Source organism: Pan paniscus, chromosome 5, assembly GCF_029289425.2.
Source record: "Pan paniscus chromosome 5, NHGRI_mPanPan1-v2.0_pri, whole genome shotgun sequence".
NCBI lineage: Eukaryota > Metazoa > Chordata > Mammalia > Primates > Hominidae > Pan > Pan paniscus.
This window is the reverse complement of record NC_073254.2, coordinates 43,985,775-44,002,174: the sequence shown is the minus strand read 5'-3', so window position 1 is coordinate 44,002,174 and position 16,400 is coordinate 43,985,775. Positions and strand designations below refer to the sequence as shown.

General features: G+C 37.3%; 1 protein-coding gene across 1 annotated transcript; it reads left to right on the top strand.

The window, feature by feature from the left end:
- Positions 1-1,350: 1,350 nt before the first annotated feature.
- LOC100972682 (olfactory receptor 5V1) lies at positions 1,351-16,166 on the top strand. The gene is made up of 2 exons (XM_057302461.1): positions 1,351-1,584; positions 13,638-16,166. Exon 2 carries the CDS (start codon positions 13,720-13,722, stop codon positions 14,683-14,685), a length of 966 nt encoding a protein of 321 aa, XP_057158444.1. The 5' UTR covers positions 1,351-1,584; positions 13,638-13,719; the 3' UTR covers positions 14,686-16,166.
- The last annotated feature ends 234 nt before the right edge of the window (positions 16,167-16,400 follow it).

Here is a 16,400-nt window from a genome sequence, read left to right as displayed (position 1 = left end):
GATGGAGCTGGAGGGCATAATTCTAAGCAAGTTAACACAGGAACAGAAAACCAAATACTGCATGTTGTAACTTATAAGTGGGAGTCAAGCATTGAGCACACATGAACATAGGTATGGGAACAATAGACCCTGTGGACTACCAGAGGCTTCAGGGATGGGGGAGGATGGGTTAAAAAACTGCCTATCAAGCCAGGTACTAGGCTCATTACCAGGGTGGTGAGATCCATACTCCAAATTTGAACATCATGCAATATTCCCATGTAACAAATCTGCACATATATCCACTATGTCTAAAATAGAAGTTGAATTTTTTTAAAAAATGTAAAAACTAAAAATAAATATAAAATAAAAAATTTAAAAAGACTTACTGGTAATGAATGTTAGATACAATAAATGAATAATGCAAAATTTATTATCGTCTGTTTTTGGAGTGAAATAACCACTCATAGATATCTTCAGATGATAACTCTCTTGCTGTGTGTACCCAAGTCAGCTGGTAAGAATTTAGCAAGTGATGAAATTGGATAATGCCTAGTAGGTAATTAATTTGTTGAGAATTGAGATTTGATTTTAAACCACAGGTGATGATTAAGAACCATATGAATCTGGGAGAAATAACTCTTCTTTAATCCAAATTCTTAATTTTACAGGGCAGGCAATATAATGATTAGAGGTCAAAGGATTCAGAAATTCTGTTTTTATGTGATAGTGGCATACTTAGCTGCCTCAATTCTTAAATAATTATAGGATCAAAATTAATCAAGCAATTATACTTTTAATTTACAAGTCATGCTCAAAATTAATATTTAATCTATCACAAAATATATGGATACTGTATATTCGTTAGTGAGTTTTTGATACATCTTCAAGAACACATAACATGCAAAGGAATAGATATTTGGAGGACTAATCAGTCTTCAGTGGCTGAAGAATATTTCTTTAGTGAGAAGTAGTGTGCAATGTAAGCTTCCCCCACCTCCAGGAGGAAATGAGGATGCTTTCTCCTAATTTAAGCTGAGAGAAAAACCAGTTAGAGAGCTTGATTTCTACATCTGGAATTTTGGAGTCCAAAGACTGATATTTCTTACATGGCCAAGAAGCAAAATCTAGAGAACTGCATTTCCTGTGTTAATAGGGGAAGCATGTGGGTTGTTTCTCACTAGACAGATGTGGGCCAGGAGGTAGTGGTCCACCTGGAGCAGGTCGGACTCCACAGGACACTTCCTGAAGCATAATTATGATGGCAACAGAGCCACTAGAAGACAAATAGATGCTCAGGGGTCAGGACTTGTGCTTGAAGATCCCCAAGGTGTGTCTCTGAGGCTCTTGAAATATTCCCATAAGATGTGGGGATCTTCTTAATCCAAAGGGCATTTTCCTTACTCACTCCAGTCCCATGCACTGGCCTTCAGGGACTGAGTAGAGTCTTGGCACTCACCTAGAAAACCCATCACTCAGAAGTTTATCAGCACAGACTCTGTAGGGAACATTATTTTGTGTTACTTCGTTGTGTTCATAAAAGCAGCCCCATATCAGTCTCTCAGAGTCTGAATGGTAATCTCTGCTCAATATCTCCAATCACAGGTGAGTGAGTAAGTATTTTTAATTGCTTAACTATAGCTTCATTGCTCTTACAGATACACTTTTCTGTCTTGCTTTTTGGGCATGAGACTAACTGTGTAGGAGATGGAAGTGTAATGACCTGAGGGGTTCCAAAGGAGGGAATAATAAAATTGTCTGTCCCATGCTTTGGGTGACAATCAGCCTACTGAGTATGTGAATCAGGAAGCTTCTTTCATTTTGGGTAATTTTTATATCATTCAGAATAGCCCTCTGCTGGTTTGCCGATTTTTTATTAAATAAAGGACAGTGTATTTATTCTGCAAAAAGAGACTAAAATGCCACTGGACTGCAGAGAATAGTATCAGGAACACACTTTGTGTGACTTTCTCACAAGAAACCATCTTTCATGTGGATCTAATATCCTTGCATGCTAGCTATGATTGATTGAGCTTTAGCCACACTGATTTTCACGTGTTTGCTATGTGATTTCAGTTTTTAGTAAGAAATTGGATAGTATATTTTGAGAAAATTTGAAATTTTAAGATTCTGAATTTCTAAGGTCTGTTTTTTGAGAACACTCTTTAATGAAGAGCTACTGGGTCTGTTAGAAGGAAATGAAAAAGTCAAGACTGAGCTTGGAGGGCAAACATTCTCGTGAATTTTCTGGGGGCCTTTCTTTGTGGGTTCTTAGAGGCCATTCTTGAGCTCTTTACTATGATATGAAATTCTGAAAACATTTTCTCAGTTGTCCTTGTATTATATCAAGTTTCGGTTCTTTAGTAAGGAGTCAAGACCATGGCTGCTTGGAAAAGCAGTAATTTTCCTATAACTCTGTGTGAAATACTTGTGCTTCGCGTGGTGAATTCTATTCTGTGTCAGGGTCAATCTATGCCTATGAGAGACAACGATGACCCATGTAGCACAATTTGAGTACCAGCTGCAGGATGTTGTTCTAGATTTGGAAATAGAAGAATTTTTTTCTACTCTTAGTTCACTACTTGTTAACTATGTGATCTTATAAGTAATCCTCCATAAATTACAGACTCCTCTACTCTAACTAATACAAATGTTATAAGAATAAAAATAATATGTAAGGTCTGAACATTTTTTCCAAGTTCTACATCACAATAAGTATGTAAAAAAGGGAGGAAATACAATTGTTTTCTTGGAAAATTTTGCTATACTGCCTTATATTTCAACAGTAGTAATCCATTACTGAATGTTAGACCGCTGTGTCCCCAGTTACGTATTAATTCATTGAGAAATAGATTAGTAAGACAGAATATGCACCATAAGATATTATGGACAAACAAGTGATATAAGTCACACAAATAAGTATGTTGTGTGTTATGTGTCATAATCAAGATTGAAACAAATGCCTGTAGATTTTCCAGGAAGGGACAGAAGCATTTCACTTGAAGAGAAAAGAGGCATTTAAGCTGAGCTTTTAAAAATATGTAGATGAGCAGATAGAAATGAAAGCAGGAAGAAAAACATACAGGCTGAGTGGTTAAAAAATGACTAAAATTAAGAGGCTATTCTGAAAAAGAAAATTCTTATTTCAAGGCAAATAACCTTAGAGGAGTAATACATTATTGTTTAAGTTATTTCGTTTAGTCGTTTTATCACAACAGCTTCCCCACAAATAGGGACATGGGAAAGGCATGTTTTGAAGTAAAGGGCAATGATCACAGAACATAGAGGACTTGGGTAACAAAACAAAAGCATCAGGAGATCCCCAGGAGAAAGTAATTCCTTCTCTTAATGTGTAAGAAACCCTGAGAAGAGAGGTGGGCTGCTGAGCCAAGTGTGTCCTCCTTTGCTATTTTGAGAACTGGACAGCTGATACCATCTCATAATGACCTATGTTTGTGTTGGAGGGCAGTTCTCTACAGGATAGCTTTTCTCATGAGGAATAATCTGGCAAGAAAAATGGGGCCCCTTATTTTCACAAACAGTTCTTTTAATAACAGCACTCTTTCATACACTAACTGCAATTCCGTGCTTCCTTGAATTTCTTTCTACTTTTATGCTTCTCCTTCTTAGTCTCATTGTTTAGCTTCTACATGCAGGAAATTAGTTCTGAGAAAGTTCAATTCTGTGTTCTCTTTTTTCCTACTTCACACTCTCCCATCCATAGGAGTAGTTTCAACTATCCTCTATATGCTGATGTGTTACAAATTCGTATCTCTAGTACATACCTCTCCTCTGAGGCCACATACCAAAATATGTCAAATAAACATATTTTCTTAGATATTCAGATATCTCAAATTCAGCATGGCCAAAACTGAACACATGATCTCCCCCTGGATCTGGATTTCCGTTTTTTGTTTTTTTTTTTTTGTTTTTTAATATACTTTACTTTAAGTTCAGGGATACATGTGCAGAATGTGCAGGTTTGTTACATAGGTGTACATGTGCCATGGTGGTTTGCTGCACTGATCAACACGTTATCTCGGTTTTAAGCCCCGCATGCATTAGCTATTTGTCCTAATGCTCTCCCTCCCCTTGCCACCTACTCCCCAACAGGCCCCAGTGTGTGAGGTTCCCTCCCTGTGTCCATGTGTTCTCATTGTTCAACTCCCACTTATGAGTGAGAACATGTGGTGTCTGGTTTTCTGTTCCTGTGATAGTTTGCTGAGGATGATGGTTCCCAGCTTCATCCATGTCCCTACAAAGGACATGATCTCATTCTTTTTTATGGCTGCATAGTATTCCATGGTATATATGTGCCACATTTTCTTTATCCAGTCTATCATTGATGGGCATTTGTGTTGGTTCCAAGTCTTTGCTACTTTAAATAGTGCCACAATAAACCTACGTATGCATGTGTCTTTATAGTAGAATGATTTATAATCCTTTGGGTGTATACCCAGTAATGGGATTGCTGGGTTAAATAGTATTTCTGGTTATAGATCCTTGGGTAATTGCCACACTGCCTTCCACAATGGTTGAACTAATTTACACTCCCATCAACAATGTAAAAGCCTTCCTATTTCTCCACATCCTCGCCAACATCTGCTGTTTGCAGACTTTTTAATGATTGCCATTCAAACTGGCATGAGATGGTGTCTTATTGTGGTTTTGATTTGCATTTCTATAATGACCCATGATGATGAGCTTTTTTTCATGTTTGTTGGCCACCTAAATGTCTTCTTTTGAGAAGTGTCTGTTCATATCCATCACCCACTTTTTGATAGGGTTGTTTGTTTTTTCTTGTAAATATGTTTAAGTTCCTTGTAGATTCTGGATATTAGACCTTTGCCAGATGGATAGATAGCCAACATTTTCTCCCATTCTGTAGGTTTCCTGTTCAGTCCGATGATAGTTTTTTTTTTTTTTCTATGCAGAAGCTCTTTAGTTTAATTAGATCCCATTTGTCAATTTTGGCTTTTGTTGCATTGCTTTTGGTGTTTTAGTCATGAAGTCTTTGCCCATGCCTATGTCCTGAATGGTATTGCCAAGGTTTTCTTCTAGGGTTTGTATGGGTTTAGGTTTTATGTTTAAGTCTTTAATCCATCTTGAGTTAATTTTTGTATAAGGTGTAAGGGAGGGGTCCAGTTTCTGTTTTCTGCATGTGGCTAGCCAGTTTTCCCAGCACCAATTATTCAACAAAGAATCCTTTCCCCATTGCTTGTTTTTGTCAGGTTTGTCAGGTTTTATCAGGTTTGTCAAAACAAAGGCTTTGTCAGGTTTGTCAGGTTGTAGATGTGTGGTGTTATTTCTGAGGCCTCTGTTCTGTTCCATTGGTCTATATATCAGTTTTGGTACCAGTATCATGCTGTTTTGGTTACTGTAGCCTTGTAGTCTAGTTTGAAGTCAGGTAGCATGATGCCTCCAGCTTTGTTCTTTTTGCTTAGGATTGTCTTGGCTATACGGGCTCTTTTTTTGGTTCCATATGAAATTTAAAGTCGTTTTTTCTAGTTCTGAGAAGAAAATCAATGGTAGCTTGATGGGAATAGCATTGAATCTATAAATTACTTTGGGCAGTATGGCCATTTACACAGTATTGATTCTTCGTATCCATGACCATGGAATTTTTTTCTCTTCATTTGTGTCCTCTCTTATTTCCTTGAGAAGCAGTTTGTAATTCTCCTTAAAGAGGTCCATTACATCCCTTGTAAGTTGTATTCCTAGGTATCTTATTTTTTTATGGTAATTGTGAATGGGAGTTCACTCATGATTCAGCTTTCTGCTTGTCTATTATTGGTGTATAGGAATGCTTGTAATTTTTGCACATTGATTTTGTATCCTGAGACTTTGCTGAAGTGGCTCATCAGCCTAAGGAGTTTTGGGCTGAGATGATGGGGTTTTCTAAATATACAATTATGTCATCTGCAAACAGAGGCAATTAGACTTCCTCTCTTCCTATTTGAATACCGTTTATTTCTTTCTCTTGCCTGATTGCCCTGGGCAGAACTTCCAATACTATGTGGAATAGGAGTGGTGAGAGAGGGCATCCTTGACTTGTGCAGGTTTTCAAAGAGTACGCTTCCAGCTTTTGCCCATTCATTATGATATTGGCTATGGGTTTGTTGTGAATAGGTCTTTTTTTATATATATGTTCCATCAATATTTAGTTTATTGAGAGTTTTTAGCATGAAGGGGTATGGAATTTTATCAAAGGCCTTTTCTGCATCTATTGAGATAATCATGTGGTTTTTGTCATTGGTTGTTTATGTGATGGATTATGTTTATTGATTTGTGTATGTTGAACCAGCCTTTTATCCCAGGTATGAAGCCGACTTGATTGTAGTGGATAAGATTTTTGATGTGCTGCTGGATTTGGTTTGCCAGTAGTTTATTGAGCATTTTTGCATCGAGGTTCATTAGGGATATTGGACTGAAATTTTCTTTTTTTGTTGTGTCTTTGCCAGGTTTTGGTATCAGGATGATGCTGGCCTCATAAAATGAACTAGAGAGGAGTCCCTCTTTTTTATTGTTTGGAATAGTTTCAAAACGAATGGTACCAGCTCCTCTTTGTACCTCTGGTAGAATTCAGCCATGAATCCATCAGATCCTGGAGATTTTTTGTTTTTTTAGGCTACTAATTACTGCCTCAATTTCAGTACTTGTTATTGGTCTATTCAGGGATTCGACTTCTTCCTGGTTTAGGCTTGGAAGGGTGTATGTGTCCAGGAATTTATCCATTTCTTCTAGATTTTCTAGTTTATTTGCATAGAGGTATTTATAGTATTCTCTGATGGTAGTTTCTATTACTGTGGGATCAGTGGTGATAACTCCTTTACCATTTTTTATTGTCTATTTGATTCTTCTCTCTTTTCTTCTTTACTAGTCTGGCTAGCAGTCTATCTCTTTTGTTAATCTTCTCAAATAACCAGCTCCTGCATTCACTGATGTTTTGAAGGGTTTTTCGTGTCTCTATCTCCTTCAGTTCTGCTCTGATCTTAGTTATTTCTTGTCTTCTGCTAGCTTTTGAATGTGTTTGCTCTTGCTTCTTTAGCTCTTTTAATTGTGATGTTAGGGGGTCGATTTTAAATCTTTCCTGCTTTCTGACGTGGGCATTTAGTGCTATAAATTTTTCTCTTAACACTGCTCTAGCTGTGTCCCTGAGATTATAGTTTATTGTCTCTTTGTTCTCATTGGTTTCAAATAACTTCATTATTCCTCCCTTAATTTCATTATTTACCCAGTAGTCATTCAGGAGCAGGTTGTTAATGTAATTGTGAGGTTTCATGTAGTTGTGAGGTTTTGAGTGAGTTTCTTAATGCTGAGTTCTAATTTGATTGCACTGTGGTCTGAGAGACTGTTTGTTTTGATTTCCATTCTTTTGCATTTGCTGAGGAGTGTTTTACTTCCAATTATGTAGTCGATTTTAGAATAATTGCTATGTGGTGCTGAGAAGAATGTATATTCTGTTGATTTGGGGTGGAGAGTTCAGTAGATGTCTATTAGGTCTGCTTGGTCCAGAGCTGAATTCAAGTCCTGAATATTCTTGATAATTTTCTGTATCATTGATCTGTCTAATATTGACAGTGGAGTGTTAAAGTCTTCCATTATTATTGTGTGGGAGTCTAAGTCTCTTTGCAGGTCTGTAAGAACTTGTTTTATGAATCTGGGTGCTCCTTTATTGGGTGCATATGTATTTAGGATAGTTAGCTCTTCTTGTTGCATTGATCCCTTTACCATCGTGTAATGCCTTTCTTTGTCTTTTTTGATCTCTGTCGGTTTAAATTCTGTTTTATCAGAGACTAGGATTGCAACCCCTGCTTTTTTTTTCTCTTTCCATTTGCTTGGTAAATATTTCTCTGTCCCTTTGTTTTGAGCCTATGTGTGTCTTTGCACATGAGATGGGTCTCCTGAATACTGCACACTGATGGGTCTTGACACTTTATTCAATTTGCCAGTCTGTGTCTTTTAATTGGGACATTTAGCCCATTTACATTTAAGATTAATATTGTTAGTGTGAATTTGATCCATTCATCATGATGCTAGTTGGTTACTTTGAACATTAGTTGATGCAGTTTCTTCATAGTGTCTTTGGTTTTTATATTATGGTGTGTTTTCGCAGTGGCTGGTACTACTTTTTCCTTTCCCTGTTTAGTGCTTCCTTTAGGAGCTCTTGTAAAGCAGGCCTGGTGGTGACATAATCCCTCAGCATTTGCTTGTCTGTAAATGATTTTATTTCTCCTGCACTTATGAAGCTTAGTTTGGCTGTATGCAAAATTCTGAGTTGAAAATTCTTTTTTTTTAAGAATGTTGAATATTGGTCCCCACTCTCTTCTGGCTTGTGGGTTTTCTGCGGAGAGATCCACTGTTAGTCTGATGGGCTTCCCTTTGTAGGTAACCTGACCTTTCTCTCTGACTGCCCGTAACATTTTTTCTTTCATTTCGACCTTGGATAACCTGATGATTATGTGTCTTGGGGTTGCCCTTCTCGAGGAGTATCTTAGTGGTGTTCTCTGTATTTCCTGAATTTGGATGTTGACCTGTCTTGCTAGGTTGGGGAAGGTCTCCTGGATAATATTTTGAAGTGTGTTTTCCAACTTGGTCTCATTCTCCATGTTACTTTCAGGTATACCACCCAATCACATGTTTGGTCTTTTCACATAGTCCCATATTTCTTGGAGACTTTTTTCCTTCCTTTTCCCTCTTTTTTCTCTAATATTGTCTTCACACCTTATTTTAGTAAGTTGATCTTCAATCTCTGATATCCTTTCTTCTGGTTGATCAATTCAGCTATTGATACTTATGTATGCTTCATGAAGTTCTCATGATGTGTTTTTCAGCTCCATCAGGTCACTTATGTTTTTCTCTAAACTTCTAGTTAGCAGTTCCTGTAATCTTTTGTCAAATTTCTTAGCTTCATTGCATTGGGTTAGAACATGCTGCTTTAGCTCAATGGAGTTTGTTATTTCCCACCTTCTGAAGCCTACTTCTGTGAATTCATCAAACTCATTCTCTGCCCAGTTTTGTGCACTTGCTGGAGAGGAGTTGCAATCATTTGGAGAAAAGACATTTTTCTCTAGAAGAATGTTTTTGGAATTTTCAGCATTTTCGTGCTGGTTTTTCCTCATCTTCGTGGATTTATCTACCTTTGATCTTTGAGGTTGATGACCTTTGGATGGGATTTTGTGTGGGGGTCCTTTTTGTTGATGTTGATGTTATTGCTCTCTGTTTGTTATTTTTTCTTCTACCAGTCAGGCCCCTCTTCTGCAGGTCTGCTGCAGTTTGCTCAAGGTTCACTCCAGACCCTATTTGCCTGAGTATCACCGGTGGAGGCTGCAGAACAGCAACTATTACTGCCTGCTTCTTCCTCTGGAAGCTTCATCCCAAAGGGAAGCCCAGTGCCAGCTGGAGCTCTCCTCTATGAGGTGTCTGTCAACCCCTGTTGGGGAGTCTCTCTCAGTCAGTAGGCACTGGGGTCAGGGATTCACTGGCAGAGGCAGTCTGTCCCTTAGCAGAGCTTGAGCGCTGTGCTGGGAGAACCCTCCTTGTCAGGATCCACTGTTCTCTTCAGAGCCGGCGGGCAGGAATGCTTAAGTCTGATGAAGCTGCGCCCACAGCTGCCCCTTCCCCCAGGTGCTCTGTCCCAGGAAGATGGGAGTTTTACCTCTAAGCCCCTGACTGGGACTGCTGCCTTTCTTTCAGAGATGCCCTCCCCAGTGAGGAGGAATCTAGAGAAGCAGTCTGGCCACAGCCACTTTGCTACGCTGTGTTGAGTTCCACCCAGTCCAAACTTCCAGGCCTCCTTAGCACTGTCAGGGGAAAACTGCCTACTCAAGCCTCACTAATGGTGGATGCCCCTCCCCACAACAAGCTCGATCATCCAGGGTCGACTTCAGACTGCTGTGCTGGCAGTGAGAATTTTAAGCCAGTGGTCCTTAGCTTGCTGGGCTCCATGGGAGTGGGACCCGCTGAGTGAGAGCACTTGGCTTCAGCCCCCTTTCCAGGGGAGTGAACAGTTGTGTCTGTTGATGTTCCAGGTGCCACTGGGGTATGAAAAAAAACTCCTGCAGCCGGCTCAGTGTCTGCCCAAACAGCCACCCAGTTTTGTGCTTGAAACCCAGGCCCCTGGTGGTGTAGGCACGTGAGAGAATCTCCTGGTCTGCGGATTGCAAAAACCGTGGGAAAGGTGTAGTATGTGGGTGAATAGCACAGTCCCTCACAGCTTCCCTTGGCTGGGGAGGCTCCTTGCACTTCCCGAGTGAGGCGATGCCGCACCATGCTTCTGCCTGCCCTCCAGGTGCTGCACCTGCTTCCTAACCAGTTACCTAACTGGTACCTCAGTTGGAAATGCAGAAATCTCCTGCCTTCTGCATTGGTCTCACTGGGAGCTGCAGAGCAGAGCTGTTCCTATTCAGCCATCTTGCCAGATTTGCCAACAAGTGCCAATTTCCTGCTTTCATTTCAGAGAATGACATCCCCAGCCATCTGCTTGTTCAATCCAGGAATCTAGATCAGCACAGTGCACTCGTTTAGGCCACAAAGTGAAATGTAAAACCCAATATCACCACTGCAAGTCTGAGTAACTTTAGGCAAATTATTTAATTTCTCTGAAACTTATTTTAAAATTTTTTACTTGTAATATGGACATAATATGTCTCTTTCATTGTGTGCGTGTGTGTTTTTGGTGTGTGTGGGCATGTGAACTGGGTAATACAATGATTGTTGAATGGTTATGTTATAATAAGCATTTAATATATGTTGGTTATGACTACTATCCTTAATTTATCCTTCTTCGTCATTTTATACCAAAATTGTAACACTGTATATTCTAATATCTCTCAAATGCCTCTATTTCTATCCAACCAAATTGTCACCACTCTAGTCTGCAGTATATACATAACGTGATGTTATAATGCATGTATATATTTTGGAATGAGTACAGCAGGCTAAATAACATATCTGCCACCTCACATACTTATCATTACTTTGTGGGGAAAATATTTAAAATCCACTCCATTAGCAATTTTGGAATATACAATACATTTTAACTATAGTCACCATGCTATGCAATAAATCATTAGAAGTTACTTCTCCTGTGTAACTGAAACTTTGTACCCTTTGACCAGTCCACCCCTGTCCACTCCTACCTCAAACTCTGGTAACCACCATTCTATTCTCTACCTCAATAGATTTGACCTTTTTAGATTCCACATATAAGGGAGATCATGCAATACTTGTCTTTCTGTGCCTGGCTCATTTCACTCAGCATAATGTCCTCTAGCTTAACCCATGTCAGAAATGACAGGATTTTCTTTTTTAAAGGCTGCATAGTATTCCACCAGGTATATATAACATTTCTTTAGTCATTCATCTATTGGTGAAGATTTAGGTTGTTTCCATGGCTACTGTGAATAATGCTGCAAAGACCATGGGAGTGCAGATATCTCTTTGAGATACTGATTTCAATTCCTTTGAATATATATCCAGAAGTGGAATTGCTGGATCACATAGTAGTTGCATTTTTAGTTTTTTGAAGAAACTGCACTGTTTTCTAAAATGGCTCTATTAATTTACATTTCCATTAACACTGTGCCAGTTCCCTTTTTTCCACATTTTTGCCTTAAAATACATTTGTTGAATAAAATGAGTAGAAGGGTTAATTCCTCCTCAGAAGTGGAAGGAAATGTTAAAAAAGATGAAAGGGGAGATAGAGATTTGGAATAGGGAAAAAGATTGATTTGAGAATACAATTTTGGAGTTCTTCTGTAGATGGAATGAAAATTGTCCCAGTGAATTTATTCAGTTGTGGTAATGTGAAATACTATATTATGTGAATTTTTTCAACTTATCCTCTCCCTTCATTAAAAATATCCACAGTAGTTCACAAGGAAAGAAGACAGCAATTACAACAAAAGCACAATTAAGCCACCTCTCAAACTTGACATTGAAATGCATATTTGTCTATAGGTGAGGGCAATCGATAAAGTATATAGTTTGAATGAATATACAACAATTATCTTCATTTTTAAGTTTTTATTTTGTTTTATTTATCTAAGTTTTTATAATTTGCTTCAAACATCAAACTGCAGATTAATTTTTCTCACTTGAATTAGGCCTTGAGCATTTTAAATTAGGGGATTCTCCCTACAACTGTTTTAATTTTATTAAACATTTTTATTAACCAACTTAAACTAAGCTCTAGAAGAGTATCTTTTAATAACACAAACATGAACATTTAAATTAATCTATAGCTGGTCCAGGAAATAAACAACTACACTAGAAATTGATTGTTCAAATAAACATATTCAAATAAAAACCAGGTATTTAGAAACAATTGGATTTAACCATCAAAACACTGCAGGCATAGCACATTGCCATTAACAGTCAGAAATAGAAGTCATAACAATTTGTAACCAGTTAAAATAATTCAGTTGTATGAACGTAGGTTATATTCAAAACAAGAGAAGTGTTTTTTAAGGGCATTCTGTTGTCATAAGTTAATGGAAATTAAATTTTTAGCCACTCAATTGAAAGTATATTAGCTTTGTGAGTGATAAAGCTACCTTTTTTTTACCTGCTAGCTGCGTGACATCTTCCAGACGTTTATCTTGCTGAGGCTTGGTGCTCTCATCCAGAGAATGGGAATGATAAATATTACTTATCTTAAAGGATTTATGTAAAGACTAAATGAGATGCTGTGTAGGAAGTGCTCAGAGATTATCAGCATCCTTCTATATGAAGCACTTAACAATAATTTGTTGAAACAGACACTAATTCCTGCACCAGCCAAATAGCTCTTGAATTTTCCAGATTGATGATCTATAGCAATAGGTTTCTAATTCATTAGGATAAGTCTCTTGGAAAGTTTATAAAAATTCAGATAACCTAACCCCAAATTCAGGGAATCTAATTCAATATGCTTCTTGTTGAAATTTATCATATCAAAAATGAACAAATAAAACAATATAAATATTCATTAATAAGGGTGGGATATATAAAAACTTTGCTATATTCATACAAATACTTGAATACAACTCAAAGATCATGTTTTAGCATAAAATGTATTGCCACGGAAAATTAAGGAAAAATCAGATTAAAATAGGTACTTTTGATCCTCTATTCAACATTTCTATATGGAAAATGGATCAGAAGAACATATACCAAATCATTAATAGAGATTTTCTCTGGTGACTACTAAAGATTTTTAATGTTTTAAATTTTCTTTTCTATATTTTTCCCAAATATTCTAAAACAAATACATTAATTTTAATCGGAAAAGAATATAAAACAAAATTTATATTAACGTTGAAGTATGAAAAAAGAGAGCAGGGATGGCTTCAAAGAAGCAAATGAATACCAGAGATTCTTCTAGAAATCGCATTCTACAGCACAAGTTCACACATCCCCAGGAAAATGCTGGTGAGCATGACCCAGCCATTATTAACAGAGAACTCTAGGACATATGGTGTCCATTTGTATTCTAATTTAAAACTTCCAGTGTTGTATATTTAAAAAGATTTGATCTGCAGGTGAAACATTGGATGTATTTATATCTGTGTTGCATGGTAGGTAGGAGCTATGGTTTGCAAAAGAATGCTGCTTCTCTGGTTTGACATAAATGGTGATTACTTTTATTTGTAACCGTTTTTTCCCTTATTTTTCAGGTAATGCTATTGCAGCATATGATTCATTTTTATAATCTGGTCTTCTCTTTGCCCAATTCCTGAAAGGAAACCAGGCGACATCATGGAAAGAAAGAATAAAACAGCTATAACTGAATTCATCATCTTGGGATTCTCCAACCTAAATGAATTGCAGTTTTTACTATTCACCATCTTCTTTCTGACTTATTTCTGTACTTTGGGAGGAAATATATTAATTATCTTGATGACTGTGACTGATCCACACCTGCGTACACCTATGTATTATTTTCTAGGGAACTTGGCCTTTATTGACATCTGCTACGCCACCAGCAATGTCCCCCAGATGATGGTGCACCTCCTCTCAAAGAAAAAAAGCATTTCTTATGTAGGGTGTGTGGTTCAACTTTTTGCATTTGTTTTCTTTGTAGGATCAGAGTGTCTCCTACTGGCAGCAATGGCATATGATCGTTACATTGCAATCTGCAATCCTTTAAGGTATTCAGTTATTCTGAGCAAGGTTCTATGCAATCAATTAGCAGCCTCATGCTGGGCTGCTGGTTTCCTTAACTCAGTGGTGCATACAGTGTTGACATTCCGCCTGCCCTTCTGTGGCAACAATCAGATTAATTACTTCTTCTGTGACATCCCCCCTTTGCTGATCTTGTCTTGTGGAAACACTTCTGTCAATGAGTTGGCACTGCTATCTACTGGGGTCTTCATTGGTTGGACTCCTTTCCTTTGTATCATACTTTCCTACATTTGCATAATCTCCACCATCTTGAGGATCCACTCCTCAGAGGGAAGACGAAAAGCCTTTTCTACATGTGCCTCCCACCTGGCCACTGTCTTTCTCTTTTATGGCAGCGCCATCTTTACATATGTACGGCCCATCTCAACTTACTCATTAAAGAAAGATAGGCTGGTTTCAGTGTTGTACAGTGTTGTTACCCCCATGCTAAACCCTATAATTTACACATTGAGGAATAAGGACATCAAAGAAGCTGTCAAAACTATAGGGAGCAAGTGGCAGCCACCAATTTCCTCTTTGGATAGTAAACTCACTTATTGAACCTCACAGGTTCAATAATCTTATACTACAAAATTAACTTTTTCACCAGTCAGCTGTTTTTATTGAAAGTTTAAAAGATAATTCCAATGTTGGGACAGATATTGAAGAGTTGATACACTCCAGTCTAAGTGTACTTATTCTTGAGCTTTAGTTAGTTCTATGAGAGATATCAATGTTGCTCTCTTTAGATATTATTTTCTTATTTATTTTTCCATTCCTGAATCTTGCATTCAAAGACTGTTTCCCTCTTTCATGAAATATTTGTTTAATGGACTTCATCACTTGAAAATTTCCCTGCTTTTTCATATTGCTTTCTGTATATTAAATAATGTGAAATATTTTTCTTCACATTCCTCATATGTGTGTCATATTTTTCTGTTCTTACTACTTAAGCCATGCTTTTGACCTTTCTTTCTTTAGTAGGTCCTTCTTAATAAAACATCATCACCAATAGATTAAGAAATGTAATCACGGTAAAGTGATGTTTTACCTCCAGATCTGTTGGTAGCTAATTTTAATTTTATCACCTGCTGCATGGGCCAAGGCCAATTTATCTTCACATTGGAATGAAGACAGTCATAATTTTCAATCCCATTTGACATGCATTCTTTATTCTATTCAAAAGGCAGAATTTCCTGAGAGATTTTTCTAAAACTAAGTCCCCAAAACATATTACTATTTTATAGAGTATCTTAAATTTGGGAAACTTTTTTCGCTAAAAATTTAGAAAACAGAATCAGATAAAACATACAGAAAAAATAAGGGTTTTTTGATGGGGAATAAAAAGTCTTAGTTATATAATGACTAAATTTAGAAAAAAAAGTAGAAATTACTAATGTTAAAAGTAAAAGTACTTAATTACTATTTTCTATGTGTTATTACCATGTAAAGTACAGTTATGAAGTCAAGACAAATGGGAAGGAAGACTAAGTGGTGGAAGAGAGAAATAAATACAGACACTGGAGAGAAAATTTAAAAGATAAAGAGACTTAGAGATACCAAGAAGGGAAAATAAATAACATACAATGTAAGAGCCTAAGAGATTGAAAGAGAGATAGAAAAAGGCTTATAGATCAGGTAGATACAAGTTGTCTAGCGTCCTTCTTCACTGTTCTCTCAGGATCGTCTTCTTTTTCTTCCCATACCTACTGATGCCTCCCTTGATTAAGTCTTGACTTCCCAGCCCCTCTTTTGTGTAATGTTGTCATAGTGTTCTAGTGGAGTGCCTTGTCTCCATTCCTATCCTGTTTAATGTACCCTGCACATCATTTCTGAGTTAACTTTCTTAACATGGTGTTATGTACAGTCTCCTATACTGTTTTTGTTTTAATAAACTCTACTGGCTTACTGGCACACTCTTCATTTAACTAAATATATTTGTAACCACTGTCTATAAAATCTAAGTACTACCTACTTTGTAACTCATCTCCTGCAGGAACCCTAAATAATTCTTCCCCAGGTATGGCTTGATCTTTCCTGACTACATACCACTATTATGACGATTCCCTTAATTTGGAATTCACATCTCCTCCCTTATTTGTTCAAAATTCTCTTCATTCTTTATAGTTCAATTCAAAATCTACTTTCTCCTCCATCATTCCACCTAATGTTTTCTATTCCTCCTTAAATCACATGGTACTGCCTGAAATGGTGGTGGTGGTGGTAGTGAGAGTTACTTGACTAATCTATTTAAAATTACAACTTCTCACCACTCC